This window comes from Anolis sagrei, chromosome X (assembly GCF_037176765.1).
Source record: "Anolis sagrei isolate rAnoSag1 chromosome X, rAnoSag1.mat, whole genome shotgun sequence".
In the NCBI taxonomy this organism is placed as follows: Eukaryota; Metazoa; Chordata; class Lepidosauria; order Squamata; family Dactyloidae; genus Anolis; species Anolis sagrei.
Window position 1 is genome coordinate 5,093,451 of NC_090034.1, and position 17,921 is coordinate 5,111,371.

Here is a 17,921-nt window from a genome sequence, read left to right on the forward strand (position 1 = left end):
CGTCTAAGTCCACGTCTCACAGGCATATAGCAGGGTTGGGAGGGGAATGGCTCTATAAATGGAGAATAATACCAGTCTGGAATAATAAAAGTACCAAGAACACGCACAATTGGGCCCCCATGGCTTTAATAAAAAGATCTGTTTTACTTTGGTAGCTGAAACACACAGCAGGGCAAACTTGAGGCAGGGCGGACCTTTACTTTTCTATCCCACCGCTGCCACCATTTAATAACACAATCTAAAACTATATAAGACAGGCAAAAGTATAACAAAAGTTTGGATTTTTTTTTTGTCGTGTCAGGAGAGACTTGAGAAACTGCAAGTCACTTCTGGTGTGAGAGAATTGGCTGTCTGCAAGGACGTTGCCCAGGGGACGCCCAGATGATTTTGATATTTTTATCATCCTTGTGGGAGGCTTCTCTCATGTCCCCGAAAGAGGAGCTGGAGCTGGTAGAGGGAGCTCATCCGCCTCTCCCTAGATTTGAACCCGCGACCTGTCGGTCTTCAGTCCTGCCGGCACAGGGGTTTAACCCACTGCGCCACTGGGGGCTCCATAAAAGTTTGGATTATCTGCTTTGATAACCTGGATTGGATGGCTATGTACTTAGGCGATCCCTCGCTTTCCGAGGATGATTGTCTTCCAATATTATTGTTGGTCTGTATGTAGCTGTGGTCTTCCCTTTGGTCACCTACGGATGTGAGAGCTGGACCTTAGGGAAGGCTGAGCAAAGGAAGAGAGATGCTTTTGAGCTGTGGTGTTGGAGGAAAGTCCTGAGAGTGCCTTGGACTGCGAGAAGATCCAACCAGTCCATCCTCCAGGAAATAAAGCCTGACTGCTCACTGGAGGGAAAGATACTAGAGACAAAGTTGAAGTCCTTTGGCCACATCATGAGGAGACAGGAAAGCCTAGAGAAGACAATTATGCTGGGGAAAGTGGGAGGCAAAAGGAAGAGGGGCCGACCAAGGGCAAGATGGAGGGATGGATGGCATCCTTGAAGTGACTGGACTCACCTTGAAGGAGCTGGGGGTGGTGATGGCTGACAGGGAGCTCTGGCGTGGGCTGGTCCATGAGGTCACGAAGAGTCTGAGATGACTGAACGAATGAACAACAACAAATTAGCTGTGGAGCCCTATTCTTGCTCTGCATCTTCTTCCACAGTGAGGGCATCGGTTTCCAGACGGAAGGCGGTCTCGGTCGGGGTTGGCTTGACGCGCCTTCCTCTTGGCACGCTTCTCCCTTTCGCCCTCCATTTGTGCATATTCAAATTCTGCAGCACTGCTGGTCACAGCTGACCTCCAGCTGGAGTGCTCAAGGGCCAGGGCTTCCCAGTTCTCCGTGTCTAGGCTGGAGTATTTAAGGTTGGCTTTGAACCCATCTTTAAATCTCTTTTCCTGTCCACCAACATTTCGTTTTCCATTCTTGAGTTCAGAGTAGAGCAACTGCTTTGGGAGATGGTGGTCGGGCATCCGGACAATGTGGCCGGTCCAGCGGAGTTGGTGGCGGAGAGCCATCGCTTCAATGCTGGTGGTCTTTGCTTCTTCCAGCACACTGACGTTTGTCCGCTTGTCTTCCCAAGAGATTTGCAGGATTTTCTGGAGCGCTGATGGAATCGTTCCAGGAGTTGCATGTGATGTCTGTACACAGTCCACGTCTCACAGGCATATAGCAGGGTTGGGAGGACAGTAGCTCTATAAATGGAGAATACCACCAGTTTGGAATAATAAAAGTAGCAAGAAGATGCACAGTTTGGCCCCATAGCTTTAATAAAAAGATCTGTTTTACTTTGGTAGCTGAAACACACAGCAGGGCAAACTTTCTATCCCACCGCTGCCACCATTTATTATGTGAGGCACTCTTAACGTGTGGCATGGCGGAAGGGACTTCTTATTTGTTTATCTAACCAGTAATGCACAACGATCAGGAAGGGAGCAGACTACCTGCCTGAACAAATACGACACTAAGGCAGTGTTTCTCAACCTGGGGGTTGGGACCCCTGGATGGGGTTGCCAAAGACAATCAGAAGACACATATTTTTGATGGTCTTTGGAACCCTTTTAGCAGAGAAGGCTGAAGATCTCTCCACCTGTACTTCTCTTCCTTTAGGGTCTTGGTGAACTGCAACTCCCAGAATTCAAACAGCCTCCCCCCCCCCCCCAACCCTACCAGTTATCAATGTTGGCCATGTAGGTAACGTGCCAAGTTTGGTGCAGATCCATTGAGGGCTGGGGTCAGAATGTTCTTTAATTGTAGGTGAACTATAAATCCCAGCAACTACAACTCCCAAATGTCAATGTCTGTTTTCCCCAAACTCCACCAATGTTCGCATTTGGGCATATTGAGTATTTGAGCCAAGTTTGGTCAAGATCTATGATTGAGTCCACAGTGCTCTCTGGATCTAGGTAAACTACAGCTCCAAAACTCAAGGTCAATGCCCGCCAAACCCTTCAAGAATTTTCTGTTGGTCATGGAAGTTCTGTGTGCCAAATTTGGTTCAGTTCCATTATTGGTGAAGTTCAGAATGCTCTTTGATTTTAGGTTAACTATAAATACCAACAACTACAACTCCCAAATGACAAAATCAATCCACCCGCCCAACCCCACCAGTATTCAAATTTGGGTGTATTGGGTATTTGTGCCAAATTTTGTCCAGTGAATTAAAATACATTCTGCAGATCAGATATTTACTTTACGATTCATAACAGTAGCAAAATGTCAGTTATGAAGTAGCAATGAAAATGTTATGGTTCAGGGTCACCACAACACGAGGAACTGTATTAAGGGGTCACAGCATTAGGAAGGTTGAGAACCACTGCACTAAGGAATAAAAGATTGTTTAATTCTTCCTTTTATGACTTCTCAAGTTGGAGGTGATATATGGAGAGAGAGGCCTTGTTTGAAATGAAACAGTAACTCAGTTTATTTGTAGCATTCTTGTGGCAAAAGCGTAATGGTTACAGTGGTTCAAATGCTTGCTGATTACAAGTATATGTTTCATTCAGTCTTTTCCTCCAGGAGGACTGTTGCACTAATACATAAAAACAAGTTTCAAACTATCTTTACTGGGTTGTTGTAGGTTTTTTCGGGCTATATGGCCATGTTCTAGAGGCATTTTCTCCTGACATTTCGCATGCATCTATGGCAAGCATCCTCCAAGGTAGTGAGGTCGGTTGGAACTAGAAAACAATCTTTAACTTAGAATCCTAGATTTGGAAAAGACCTCATAGGCCATCCAGTCCAACCCCACTCTGCATCTCGTGGTGCCAGAGCGCAGCCTGTTCAGCGCCGTCCAAGTTGGCCAGTCCTCTGTGTGCCCAGGGGGGAGTCTCTCATTTGGTATCAGCCATTGGATAAGGTTCTGGGTTTGAGCCTGCCACTTTTGGACTCTTGCTTGCTGGGATGTTCCAGTGAGTGTCTCTGTTGATTTTAGAAAACTATTTCTTGATTTAAGTTGTTGACGTGCTGGCTGATACCCAAACAGGGGATGAGCTGGAGATGTCTCTGCCTTGGTCCTTTCACTATTGGCTACTACTTCCCGGCGAATGTCAGGTGGTGCAATACCGGCTAGACAGTGTAAATTTCTCCAGTGGTGTAGGGCGCAGACACCCCATGATAATGCGGCATGTCTCATTAAGAGCCACATCCACTGTTTTAGTGTGGTGAGATGTGTTCCACACTGGGCATGCATACTCAGCAGCAGAGTAGCAAAGCGCAAGGGCAGATGTCCTCACTGTGTCTGGTTGTGATCCCCAGGTTGTGCCAGTCAGGTTTCGTATGATTTTGTTTCTAGCACCCACTTTTTGCTTGATATTCAGGCAGTGCTTCTTGTAGGTCAGAGCACGGTCCAGAGTGACTCCCAGGTATTTGGGTGCGCTGCAATGCTCCAGTGGGATTCCTTCCCAGGTAATCCTCAGAGCTCAGGATGCTTGTCTGTTTTTGAGATGAAAAGCACATGTCTGTTTTAGATGGAATAGGGATCAGTTGGTTTTCCCTGTAATAGGCAGTGAGAGCACCTAGAGCTTCGGAGAGCTTCTGTTCTACCATCTCAAAGTTCCCTGCTTGAGAGGTGATGGCACGATCATCAGCATAGATGAAGCTCTCTGTCCCTTCTGGCAGTGGCTGGTCATTTGTGTAGATGTTGAACATGGATGGAGCAAGCACGCTTCCCTGAAGCAAGCCGTTCTTCTGTTTCCGCCATCTGCTTCTCTGACCTGAAACTCTTGCAGAGATGAGAGAATCCCTCTGGTCCATTGGTTGGATTTTCATGGTATCCTCCTTTTTGTTGAAATTGTCCATATGCTTGTGGATTTCAATGGCTTCTCTATGTAGTCTGACTAGTTAGTTGTAAGAGTGGCCCAGCATTTCTGTGTTTTCCAATAATATGCTGTTTTCAGGTAGCAACCAGCCAGGCTTTGAAGCTGCAAGGGCATTTAGTGGTATTCAAACTGGCGAGTTGCAACATTCACACCTACCTCAAGCAGACAAGAGTTCATTCTCCCACCCTGGACATCATCCCACAAATATATATAAACCCCACTTGCCTAGTTTCGACCAGACTTCACAATAAGTAAGTAAGTAAGTAAGTAAGTTTCGACCAGACTTCACAAACTCTGAGGATTCCTGAACATAGATGTGGGTGAAATGTCAGGAAAAAATGCTTCTGAAACATGGCCATACAGCTTGGAAAACTCATAGCAACCCAGAGAATTGTATATTTTTGGCAAATGGTCGATTTGCATGAAGCTCAAAGGAGTGGACTGATGACAAATCAAATAGAATAGATATGTAATAGAATAGTATACAACATATGTAGGAAAGTAAAAATAAAATAGAACATAGAAATATAACAAAAAACAAAATATTATAAAAATAGAAGATAATAAACAATGAGTGATAAATACTGAATAATTTCCAAATAGTGGAAATTAAATAAAAATAAAAAATAATATAAAATATATACAATAATATAATATTAAATTAGATAGATAGATATAAACATAAAATAGAATTGTATAAAATATATAATAAAATAAAATAATTATAATAATATATCAAAATATAATATTTAAAATATTATAATCTTGTATAATAATATAATAATAAATAATAGAAAAGATTATAAAAGAGAACAATATACAATAATATAATATAAAATTATATAGATAGATATAAACATCTACATGAAGCCGCTGGGGGAGATCATCCGGAGTTTCGGGGTACGGTGTCATCTGTACGCGGATGATGTCCAACTCTGTCACTCCTTTCCACCTGCTACTAAGGAGGATGTCCAGGTCCTGAACCGGTGCCTGGCCGCTGTGACGGTCTGGATGAGGGCGAACAAATTGAAACTGAATCCAGACAAGACAGAGGTCCTCCTGGTCAGTCGCAAGGCCAAACAGGGTATAGGGTTACAGCCTGTGTTGGACCCTGGACTCATCGCTGAGCCTGGAGCCCCAGGTTTCGGCGGTGACCAGGGGAGCATTTGCACAGTTAAAACTCGTGCGCCAACTGCGCCCGTACCTTGGGAAGTCTGACTTGGCCACGGTAGTCCACGCTCTGGTTACATCCCGTTTAGACTACTGCAACGCTCTCTACGTGGGGTTGCCTTTGAAGACAGCTCGGAAGCTCCAACTAGTCCAATGCTCGGCAGCCATGATACTAACAGGTGCGGAGCGCAGGGAGCATACAACCCCCCTGTTGCGCCAACTCCACTGGCTACCGATCTGCTACCGGGCTCAATTCAAAGTGCTGGTGTTGGCCTTTAAAGCCCTAAACGGTTCCAGCCCAAGCTACCTATCTGACCGCATCTCTGCCTATGAACCCACCAGGAGTTTGAGATCTTCCGGGGAGGCCCTGCTCTCGATCCCGCCTGCTTCTCAAGCTCGGCTGGCGGGGACGAGAGATAGGGCCTTCTCGGCGGTGGCTCCTCGGCTGTGGAACGCCCTTCCTACGGACATTAGACTAGCACCATCTCTAATGGTATTCCGCAAAAAGGTGAAGACCTGGATGTTTGTGCAGGCGTTTGAGTAATTTAGTGCAATCTGGTAATGGAACATAGGAATGGAACAATGGACGACGAACCTGGACTACGCTTGGATGATGAGAAGATTGGGTACGGTTGTTTTTTGTAATAATTGTGCATTGTAATTGCTTATTGGTAATTTATGGATAATGTGTTAAGTCAATTGTTATATGTTGCATGGAACCACTGCTGTTTCTACTGTTTTTACTGTTTGTGAACCGCCGTGAGTCGCCTTCGGGCTTGAGATACAGCCGTATAGAAGCAAAAGTAAATACATAAATAAATAAATAAACATAAAATAGAATTGTATAAAATATATAATAAAATAAAAATAAAATAATTATAATATAGTATATTTTAAATATTATAATATAGTATAATAACATCATAATAAATAATAGAAAACAAAAGATTATAAAAGAAAACAATATACAATCATATAATATTAAATTATATAGATAGATATAAACATAAAATAGAATTGTATAAAATATACAATAAAATAAAAATAAAATAATTATTTTATAATATTAAATATTATAATATAGTATATTATAATATTTAATATTATAAAAATATTAAATATTATTTTATAATATAATAATATATTATTTTATAATATTTTAAATATCATAATATAGTATATTATTATATTATATAAATATTAAATATTATTTTATAATATTATAATAATACATATAATAATATTTTATCATATTTTAAATATCATTATATAGTATAATATTATAATATTATATAAATATTAAATATTATTTTATAATAGTATAACAATATATATAATATTATTTTATCATATTTTAAATATGATTATATAGTATGATATTATAATGATAATGAATAATAGAAAATCAAAGAGAACATATTGAGTGAGTGAGGCCTGCTTCCAAAGGTGGTTGTTTTGAGGAAGAGTCTCTCCCAAGATGGCGCCGTCCTTCGCCCCTTCCAAAATGGCGCCGCTGCTTTGCCTCTCTCAAAATGGCGGCCCAGCCGGCAACGGCCTTGGAGGAAGAAGAGCCCTTCCCAAGATGGCGTCTCTACTCGCCTCTGCCAAAATGGCGCCGCTCCTTTGCCTCTCCCAAAATGGCGGCCAGACCTCTTGCAGGCGGATGGAGCGGAAGTGAGGTCACGAAAGCGCCGGAAGTGGTGCTAGCTTGGACCGGCTGGGAGGAAGCCCTGTGAGGAGAGAGATTGAGCCTCGCCGGCGGCTGCTGTCAACGGGGGAAGCGGTTTGGAAGAGGGCCATGGCCTGCTCCGGAGAGGTAAGAGAGACCCCCCTCCTCGACCCTCTTCCCTTTCAGTTTCCATGGCAACTCCCAGTGCCCATGGCAACGCCTCGCTCCTCCTCCTCCTTTCCTCCAGGCCTTGTTTCCCTTTGAGGCCTTCTCTGCCTTTGAGCGGGGATGTCTTGTCAAAGTCTGTTGAAGGAAAGTCTGAATGTTGCCACTGGCCACCATGATCAGCATCGAATGGCCTTGCAGCTTCAAAGCCTGGCTGCTTCCTGCCTGGGGGAATCCTTTGTTGGGAGGTGATTAGCTGGCTCTGATTGTTTCCTGTCTGGAACTCCCCTGTGTTTACTAGGTTCTTATGGGTTTTTTCGGGCTATACTATTATACACAGACTACACAGAGAAGCCATTGAAATCCACAAGCATGTGGACAATTTCAACAGAAAGGAAGAAACCATGAACAGAATCTGGCTACCAGTATTAGAAAATTCTAAAATTGCAACAGCAAAAACAGCAGAGAGAAAAACAGGCAGGGACATCTAATCACCTTTCAAGAAGAGTTTGCTCCAGGCACAGTCACCCATTGTATGCTAATCAAGGTGGTCAGTTGAAAGATTCACACCCAGCCCAACTTACAAAAGCCCTGGTCATTCCACAGATATATAAACCCCTTTTTTTCCCAGTCCAGCAGACCTCACCTCTGAGGATGCTTGCCATAGATGCAGGCGAAATGTCAGGAGAAATGCCTCTAGAACATGGCCATATAGCCCGAAAAAACTCACAAGAACTGAGTATATTATTATTATTTGCTTTATTTCTATACCACATTTTTCAGCCCAATCAGGCGACTCAATGCGGTTTACACGAACGCATCTCCACCTATGAACCGACGAGGACGTTAAGATCGTCCGGGGAGGCCCTGCTCTCGGTCCCGCCTGCGTCGCAGGCGCGGCTGGCGGGGACGAGAGACAGGGCCTTCTCGGTGGTGGCCCCTCGGCTATGGAATGCCCTACCCACAGACATCAGGCAGGCCCCTTCGTTGCTGGAGTTCCAGAGGAAGGTCAAGACGTGGCTCTATGAACAGGCGTTCGGTCAACAAGGCAACTGAACTCATGAAGACGGTATAAATGAAAAAAGGAATGGTAGAAGGATTATGAGAACGGAATCTGATTTTACTGAGGTCTTGATGACCACGTTGTTTTGTCTTGTATTGTCTGTCGTGTATGTTGTGTTTTAATCTAATTGTTATTGTTATATAAATTGCATTGTAAACCGCATTGAGTCGCCGATTTAGGCTGAAAAATGCGGTATAAAAATAAAGCAAATAAATAAATAAATAAATAAATAAATTACACAATACAGGTTATCACAACAATGTCATAAGCAATTAAAAACACATCATACACAACAGACAAATCAAAGCAATTATTATCATATCATAACGCCTCAATGAAAATCAGAATCCGTTCTCATAATCCTTGTGCCATTCCTATGTTCAATTTTGCCGTCTTCCTATGTTCAGTTGCACTGTTTAGCCAAACGCTTGTTCACAGAGCCAAGTCTTAACCTTCCTCCAAAACGCCAACAGCGACAGGGCCTGTCTGATGTCTACAGGTAAGGCATTCCATAGCCGAGGGGCCACCACTGAGAAGGCCCTGTCCCTCGTCTCTGCCAAACACACCTGTGACGCAGTCGGGACCGAGAGCAGGACCTCCCCAGACGATCTTAATGTCCTAGTCCTTAATATCCTATATATGGCCATGTTCTGGAGGCATTTTCTCCTGACGTTTCGCCTGCATCTATGGCAGTGGTTCTCAACGTTCCTAATGCCGCGACCCCTTAATACAGTTCCTCATGTTGTGGTGACCCCCAAACATAACATTATTTTCCTTGCTACTTCATAATTGTAATTTTGCTGCTGTAATGAACCGTTACGTAAATATCTGGTAAGCAGGATGTATTCTTATTGGAGTGTTATGGGAGGATTGATTTTGTCATTTGGGAGTTGTAGTTGCTGGGATTTATAGTTCACCTACATTCAAAGAGCATTCTGAACTCTACCAACAATGGAATTGGACCAAACTTAGCACACAGAACTCCCATGACCAACGGAAAATACTGGAAGGGTTTGGTGGGCATTGAGCTTGAGTTTGGGAGTTGTAGTTCGCCTACACCAGAGAGCACTGTGGATTCAAACAATGATGGATCTGGATCAAACTTGGCACGAATATTCAATATGCCCAAATGTGAACACTGGTGAAGTTCGAGGAAAATAGACATTGACATTTGGGAGTTGTTGTTGCTGGGATTTATAGTTCACCTACAACCAAAGAGCATTCAGAAGCCCACCAACGATAGAATTAGGTCAGAAACAGAGAATGACCAACAGAAAACACTGATGGCCTTTGGCGACCCCTCTGACACCCCGACCCCCAGGTTGAGAACCACTGATCTATGGCAAGCATCCTCAGAGGTAGTTTTAACTTATAAATCCCTCAACGGTTCTGGCCCAGTTTATCTGTCCAAACGTATCTCCCTCTGCGAACCACCAAAGACCTTAAGATCATGTGCGGGAGGCTCTGCTCTCGGTCTCACCGCCATTGCAGTTGGTGGGGACGAGAGAAAGGGCCTTCTCGGTGGTGGCCCCATGGCTGTGGAACTCCCTCCCTAATGAGGTCAGATCTGCCCCTTCCCTCCTTCCAGAAAAACCTAAACCCTGGCTATGGGATCAAGCGTTCGCAGAATAGACCGATTTACTAGAGAAGACAAGACTGGATTGATTTGGGACACCGATTTTAACTTGAACTATTTAATGTATATTTATAATTGTTTAATGTATTTAACTGTATTTTATGCTATGTTTTACTGTGTTGGTACTGAACAGTGGCCTGTTGGAAGCTGTCCTGAGTCCCTCTTCGGAGGTTGAGAAGGACGGGGTAGAAATGTTCTAAATAAATAAACGGAGTCCACATTGCCATATATTTCAGTTCAAAGCAGAAAATGTGGGATTTTATTCAGCTGTGTGGAAGGGGCCTTAATCAATTCAAGGTTGTTTTTTTAATTAAAAAATGAACTGTATCCCTTTTAGATCTTTTCCTTTCACCCATTCTAGCTTCTGAGTATTGATGCCTACTTTCTGTCTTCTCAGGAAGTGACAAGTGAGGAGAGCGGGGAGGAGAGCAATGGTATGAACTTAATGGATTTCTCAGATGAGATCCTCTTGCACATCCTGAGATACATTCCAGTTTCGGATCTTGTCCTGAATGTCCGGAGGGTCTGCCGGAAGCTTTCTGTCCTCAGTCTTGACAAAAGCCTCACCCACACGGTTATCCTACATAAGAACTATCAGGTGAGGAACAAACATTGAGAGGATTGCAGCCTCAAAACAGAACTAACTATGAGACTTGGATGTTTGGGGTTTTATTCCAGGATTTCACTTTGTTTTGATGTGCTGCTTTTGAGCAATCACAGAGGTCAGTGTATGTGTATGTGTGTGAGAGAGAAGGAATAAGTATGTAAGCAAGTTCAGTAGTAGCATATGCCAGAAATATAAAGGATTAACTAAGTATTTTTGATTACAAAAATGTGAGTCAAGCACTAGGAGAGTTAGGCTGAAGAGCAAACCACAGACCACCTACTACAATGCAGCCTGAGCCCTGCCACATGCACAATGGAGAACTGTCTCCTGCCCCCCTCTCTCTTCACTCTGGTCAGAGCAGCAGTTGTTGCCGGGGATGGGGAGCCCTCCCAACTCTAACAGGCTTCAGCCTACTTATTTATTTATCGTTTCAGGAGCGAACCAAAGTATTTGAGAAAACACAAAGTTTAAAAACTTGGCATTCTATTAAATGTCCTTTGACCAGTAGCTGGCCACTTGAAGTGCCTCTGGTGTTACTATAAGAAGGTTCCATCTTGTCTCCTGCCTATATCATCAGTTGGGAGCCCCCTACACCAACTGCTGCTTGACCAGAGTGAAGAGAGAGGGGGCTACAGTTGAAGACAGTTCCATCTTGTCTCCTGTGTTTTATTAATAATATAATATAATATATTGTATATCCATATAATATTTAAAATATTATAATGTAATACAATATAATCCTAATGATAATAATGAAATATAATTATATATTTTATATTACATGTAATATTACTAATACTATATAACATCTGTATGCACCCACTTGCTCAGCTGGTCCGAGGTTTTGGGCTTGAGTGTTACCAGTACGCTGATGACACTCAGCTTATGTTGAAGATGGAAGGCCGACCGGACTCTGTACCCGACAATTTTCATCAATGCCTTGAGGCATACTGGATGGCTGCGTGCCAACAGGTTGAGGGTGAACCCGGAAAAAACGGAGATTCTCTGGCTGGGTCGACTGGGCAGTGGGGATATCCGGCTGCCTACCCTAGATGGCAAGGTGTTACACCTGTCATCATTGGTAAAGAGTCTGGGAGTCCTTTTGGACCCTCTGCTGATGATGGAGGCTCATGTCTCTGCCGTGAGCAGAACCGCCTTCTTTCACCTGCGGCAGGCTAGACGGCTGGCCCCCTCCCTGTCCAGGGACGACCTAGCTACAGTGATCCAGGCCACGGTCATCTCAAGACTGGACTATTATAACACCCTCTACATTGGCCTTCCTTTGTCGGTGATCCGGAAGCTCAAATTGGTACAAAATGCAGCTGCTCGGCTTCTTGCAAGAGCGCCAATGAGATGCCATATAACACCAATTTTATTGCAGCTGCATTGGTTACCAGTTGAGCACCGGATCACTTTTAAAGTGATGGTACTCACCTTTAAGGCCTTGCATGGTCTGGGGCCGATGTACCTGAGGAACCGCCTCACCCTCTACCAACCCCAGAGATCCCTCCACTCTGAGGACCAAGATTTATTGGAAGTCCCCAGTTTTAAAACCTTGCGTCTAACAGCAACCAGACGCAGAGCCTTCACAGTAGTGGCACCATGGAACATTCTGCCTCCAGAAGTCCGTGCCTTGCGGGATTTATCAGCTTTCCACAGGGCTTGTAAGACATATTTGTTTCAACAGGCTTTTGATCTTTGATATGTTGTTTAATTTGTGTTAGATTTTAGTTTGTTTTTGTAAGCCACTCCGAGCCCTAGGGGAGTGGCGGCATATAAGTTTGAAATATAAATAAATAAATAAATACATAAATACTATTATAATATAATGATGTAGTACAATATAGTAATATATAATACTGATATTGTACTATGCTAATAATTTACTATTGTGTGTGTGTATATATATATATATCTTGTAAGCCACTCTGAGTCCCTTCAGGGTGAGAAGGGCAGCATATAAATGTTGTAAATAAATAAATAGAGTCAGTGGGCCAAAGCTAGTGTTGTCCCAAGGAGTGTGAGGTAAACCTCACTGTGAGAGAAGCCTCGTATGAGAAAGCTCCAGTGTGAAGGCTGCTGTGTGTAAAGCTGCTATGTATTTGTTTATCTGTGTTATGGAAACCTAGTTCTTGTAAATAGTGCAACCATAATATTTTACTACAAAGAAAGGCCTGTGGAAGACATAACATTGGTCTGTGTGTTTTTGTCCTTTTTATCACTTTGGGCTACTGGTGCCGGGTCACGCTGCTGTTAAGTTACTCTGCTGTGCATTTATAGTCTATATAAATAAAAATGTAATGTTTCTTTGTGGGATTAACATAACTCAAAAACCACTGGGCGAATTGACACCAAATTTGGGCACAAGACACCTCTCAGGCCAATGAGTGATTATCACTCATAAAAACACTGAAAAACACAGCAGAGGGGACTTTAAAAGCAAAAACCCCCCACATATACGCACACACAAAACATATATACACAGACTGGGCCACAGCAACACGTGGCAGGGGACGTCTAGTAATAATAATAAAACTTTATTTATATACTGCTTTATCTCCCCGGGGGGACTCAGGGCGGTTTCCAAGCAAAAACAACAAAAGCATACAGAGTCACAACATGAACAAAAAATAACAGTAGAATCATAGAATTATAGAATAATAGAATCAAAGAGTTGGAAGAGACCTCCTGGGCCATCCAGTCCAACCCCTTTCTGCCAAGAAGCAGGAATATTGCATTCAAATCACCCCTGACAGATGGCCATCCAGCCTCTGTTTAAAAGCTTCCAAAGAAGGAGCCTCCACCACACTCTGGGGCAGAGAGTTCCACTGCTGAACGGCTCTCACAGTCAGGAAGTTCTTCCTCATGTTCAGATGGAATCTCCTCTCTTGTAGTTTGAAGCCATTGCTCCATTGCGTCCTAGTCTCCAGGGAAGCAGAAAACAAGCTTGCTCCCTCCTCCCTGTGGCTTCCTCTCACATATTTATACATGGCTATCATATCTCCTCTCAGCCTTCTCTTCTTCAGGCTAAACATGCCCAGCTCCTTAAGCCGCTCCTCATAGGGCTTGTTCTCCAGACCCTTTATAATTTTAGTCGCCCTCCTCTGGACACATTCCAGCTTGTCAATATCTCTCTTGAATTGTGGTGCCCAGAATTGGACACAATATTCCAGGTGTGGTCTAACCAGAGCAGAATAGAGGAGTAGCATTACTTCCCTAGATCTAGACACTATGCTCCTATTGATGCAGGCCAAAATCCCATTGGCTTTTTTTGCCGCCACATCACATTGTTGGCTCATGTTTAACGTGCTGTTCACGAGGACTCCAATATCTTTTTCACACGTACTGCTCTCGAGCCAGGCGTCACCCATTCTGTATCTTTGCATTTCGTTTTTCCTGCCAAAGTGGAGTATCTTGTAACAGCAACATAAGCATGAAATTACCCAACAACACATAAATTTTAAAAGAAAAGAAGAATGGTCTTTTGTTAATAAGCCCACTTGCCCAACAAGCTACTGTTTATCAGTTCTGTTTCAAAAATTGGATGTATGAGCATGTGGTGGACCATCCCAACTGTAATTGCTGCCACACATTTCTCTTTTCTTTGACTTCAGGTGGACAAAGGCAAAGTGAAGCAACTCATGAGGGAAATCGGCATAGACATTCACGAGCTGAACATGGCTGGCTGCTATTGGGTGCCGGGAATGACCATCGACCAGGTGACGCGCTGCAAAAACCTGAGGAAGCTGAACTTGTCTGGCTGCCACCTCACCTCCCTTCGCCTCTCCAAGATGCTCTCGGCCTTGCAGCACCTCCGCTCCCTGGCAATCGATGTGAACCCGGGTTTTGATGCCTCCCACTTGAGTAGCGAATGCAAAGCTACGCTGAGCCGAGTGCTGGAGCTCAAGCAGACGCTCTACACTCCCTCGTATGGGGTGGTGCCATGTTGCACCAGCCTCGAAAAACTCCTCCTGTATTTTGAGATCCTCGACCGGTCGCGAGAGGGTTTAATCATCTCTGGGCAGTTGATGGTGGGTGAGAGTAATGTGCCCCACTACCAAAACCTCCGGGTCTTCTATGCTAGGTTGGCTCCTGGACCGGTCAACCAGGAGGTGGTGAGGCTCTACTTGGCGGTGCTGAGTGACCGGACTCCGGAGAAACTCCATGCCTTTCTCATCTCTGCTCCTGGTGGTTTTGCGCAGAGCTGTGCCGTGAAAAACCTTTTGGACTCCATGGCCCGGAATGTGACCTTAGATACCTTACAGCTCCCCCGTTCTTGGATGAACGGCTCCAGCCTCCTCCAGCTTTTGAAGTTCAGCAACCCCGTCTATTTCAGTTTCAGTCGCTGCAGCTTATCTGGCAGCCAGCTGGTCCAAAGGGTCCTGAATGGCGGGAAAGACCTCCGCAGCTTGGTCGGTTTGAACCTGAGCGGCTGTGTCCACTGCCTGTCTCCGGACTCCCTCCTGCGCAAGGCGGAAGACGACATCGACAGCAGCATTGTGGAGACGCTGGTCGCGTCCTGCTGCCTCCTGAAGCACCTGAACCTCTCCGCGGCCCACCACCACAGCTCGGAAGGCATGGGCAAACACTTATGCCAGCTCCTTGGCCAGCTGAAAGGCCTTCTGTCTTTGGCCTTGCCTGTTTGTGCCGTTGCCGATGTTTCCATCACAACGACTGACAAGCCGACAGTGCAGCCGGTGGCTAATGTGGCCTCCCAAGGGTTTGGCAAGAAAGTCCGGATTGGGGTCCAGACCTATTCCAGGAACTGCCTTGAGCAGGGGAACTCCAAGCCCCCTTCGTCTGTATTTTGGACTCTGCTGGAAAGCCTTCCTTTTCTGGAGAAGCTGGAGTTGATCGGTTCCAGTTTCTCCTCGGCCATGCCGAGGAACGAGCCGGCCATCCGGAACTCCCTGCCTCCCTGTAGCCGGGCACAGCTTGTCGGGGATGCCGAGATGGCTGCCATTGGCCAGCTGGCCTTCCTGCAGAGCCTCACTTTGGCCCAGCTGCCCAATGTTCTCACCGGCTCTGGACTGATTAGCATTGGTGTCCAATGCCAACGCCTGCGGACTCTCTCGCTGGCCAACATTGGCCTTATGGGGAAAATGATGTACATATCAGCCCTCATGGACATGCTGAAGCAGTGCAAGTGCTTGCAAGATCTCAGGTGAGAGGGACAGAGGCTGGCTTCTCTATTGTGGCCATCAGGGTTGCTCTTGTGTTAAGTGAAAATCCACGAAGTAGGGACGACATACTAATTTTAATACAAGGAGTGTTTTTTTAAGTAAGGTCCATTTGAACATAAGTACACAACGAAAGTTTTTTTCAAAAAAGTAAATTTATTTTCAGAAAGTACATACTTCACTCTATTTTTCGACATAGTTGCCAAGTCTGTTCAAACACTTATCATACCTCTGAACCAATTTTTAAATACCCTCTTCATAAAAACTTGCCGCCTGCTCCGATAACCAAGCGTTCACTGTAATCAAAGAAGGGCGACCGGAGCAGTCCTCATCATGGACGTTGTCACGGCCATCTTTGAATTGTCATACCCACTTTGCTTTCACTCATAACAGTCTCACCGTACACTTCACAAATCTGTTGATGAATTTCTGCAGCAGGCAGGTTCCTTGCTGACAAAAACCGTATTACTGAGCAAACCTCACATGCGGAGGGTGAGTTGATAGTCTTAAACATTTTTAAAGCACAGAACTGAACCGTACAGGTTAGCACAGTTGTTCCTGAGGCATGCCGGTACACGACGCACGCGCTCGTTGCGGTATGCGCGTAAACTACTAGTGTCTACAACAAAACGGACTTTACTTTAAAAATACCCCTCGTATTTATACATTATTTTATGTATTATTTTCTTAACTGCACTTCCTTACCCACCTCCTGGCCCATCCCAAGGGCACCTGCTGCCAGAGCCTCAGGAGCCATGCAGGCAGAGGCAGCCTTCCCCACCATGCCTCAGGCCGCCGCACTTTTGGGGTCTGTGGAGGCCAGGGAGACAGGCCTTCCCTGCTGTGCCTCAGGTCGCCGCACTTCCGGGGTCTCTGACCTCCACTGAACGTAAATATTTCATATTTTTATTAATATTTTTTAAAGCCTGCAAAACAGCAAGTCCGCTAAAAGCAAGCCGTGAAGTAGCGAGGGAACACTACAATTTTTCTAGTGGTTTGGGATGTAGGCATCCTGTGATAATGTGGCATGTCTCATTAAGAGCCACATCCACTGTTTTAACATGGTGAGATGTGTTCCACACTGGGCATGGATACTCAGTAGCAGAGTAGCAAAGCACAAGGGCAGATGCCTTTACTGTGTCTGGTTGTGATCCCCAGGTTGTGCCAGTCAGCTTTCGTATATTATTTCTAGTATTTACTTTTTGCTTGATACTCAGGAAGTGCTTCTTGTAAATTGGAGCATGGTCCAGGGTAAGTCCCAAGTATTTTGGAATGCTGCAGTGCTCCAGTGGGGTTCCTTCCAATAACAACAACAACTGTATTTATACCCCGCCATATCTCCCCGAGGGGACTCAAAGCGGCTTACAACAGTGTAAACAACACAATAATCTATATAAATAAAAATGTAATGTTCGTTTGTGGGATTAACAGAACTCAAAAACCACTGGACGAATTGACACCAAATTTGGTGGCAAAACACATTCTAGTCCGATCTATGTCTTTCAAACAAAAAAAAAAACATAAAAAATGAAGAGAAAATAAGTTAAACCTCCCCAGAAAGAAAAATGCCTTACAGAGCATGCGCAAAAGCCCCTCTCCCCATTGCGCGAGAAGAATGAAGCACCAACCGTTGTGAGGGAAGAGAAGCCTCATCATGGAGTCCCTTTCCATGCAGGAAGGCAGAATCCTTTTTCTTTTGGGGAGGGGAGGAAGTGAGGAAAGAGGGAAGGAAGGAGAAGTTCTGGCCCAACGGAGGGGTGGGAGCTTGGCGAGGCAAGCCCCGGCAGCAGCTGGAGCCACCGCAGTGGCTCCATGAGGCCCACGTGGCTACTAGGCAACTCTTCCCCTAAGACCAGAAGATTGCAAGGCAAGCCTGACTGCAGGAGCGGCTGGACACCCCCCCCCCCAAATTGGGTGAAGGGAGGATGCAGACCATGAGAAGGCCAGCAACTCTCCCACTTGGGCTCCACATCCCCCCTTTCACACCCCCCCCCAAAAAAAAACCCCTTAAAAACCCTTACAAACTGTCCCGGAGGAAGGAGGGGAAAGAAAGGGAAAGAAGAGAAGAAAGGAAGAAAAGGATTGGTGAAGAGAAGATTATGAATGGAAGGAAAGGT

General features: G+C 44.8%; 1 protein-coding gene across 2 annotated transcripts in view; it reads left to right on the forward strand.

Moving 5' to 3' along the window:
* Positions 1-7,185: 7,185 nt before the first annotated feature.
* LOC132779999 (F-box/LRR-repeat protein 18) overlaps positions 7,186-17,921 on the forward strand; it is a 66,630-nt gene continuing 55,894 nt past the window's right edge. For both annotated transcript variants that reach the window (XM_067473674.1, XM_067473675.1), the window contains exons 1-3: positions 7,186-7,300; positions 10,415-10,615; positions 14,239-15,788. In XM_067473674.1, the coding sequence (XP_067329775.1) occupies positions 7,283-7,300; positions 10,415-10,615; positions 14,239-15,788 (1,769 nt within the window). In that variant the 5' untranslated portion in view covers positions 7,186-7,282. The remainder of the gene's footprint in view (positions 7,301-10,414; positions 10,616-14,238; positions 15,789-17,921) is intronic.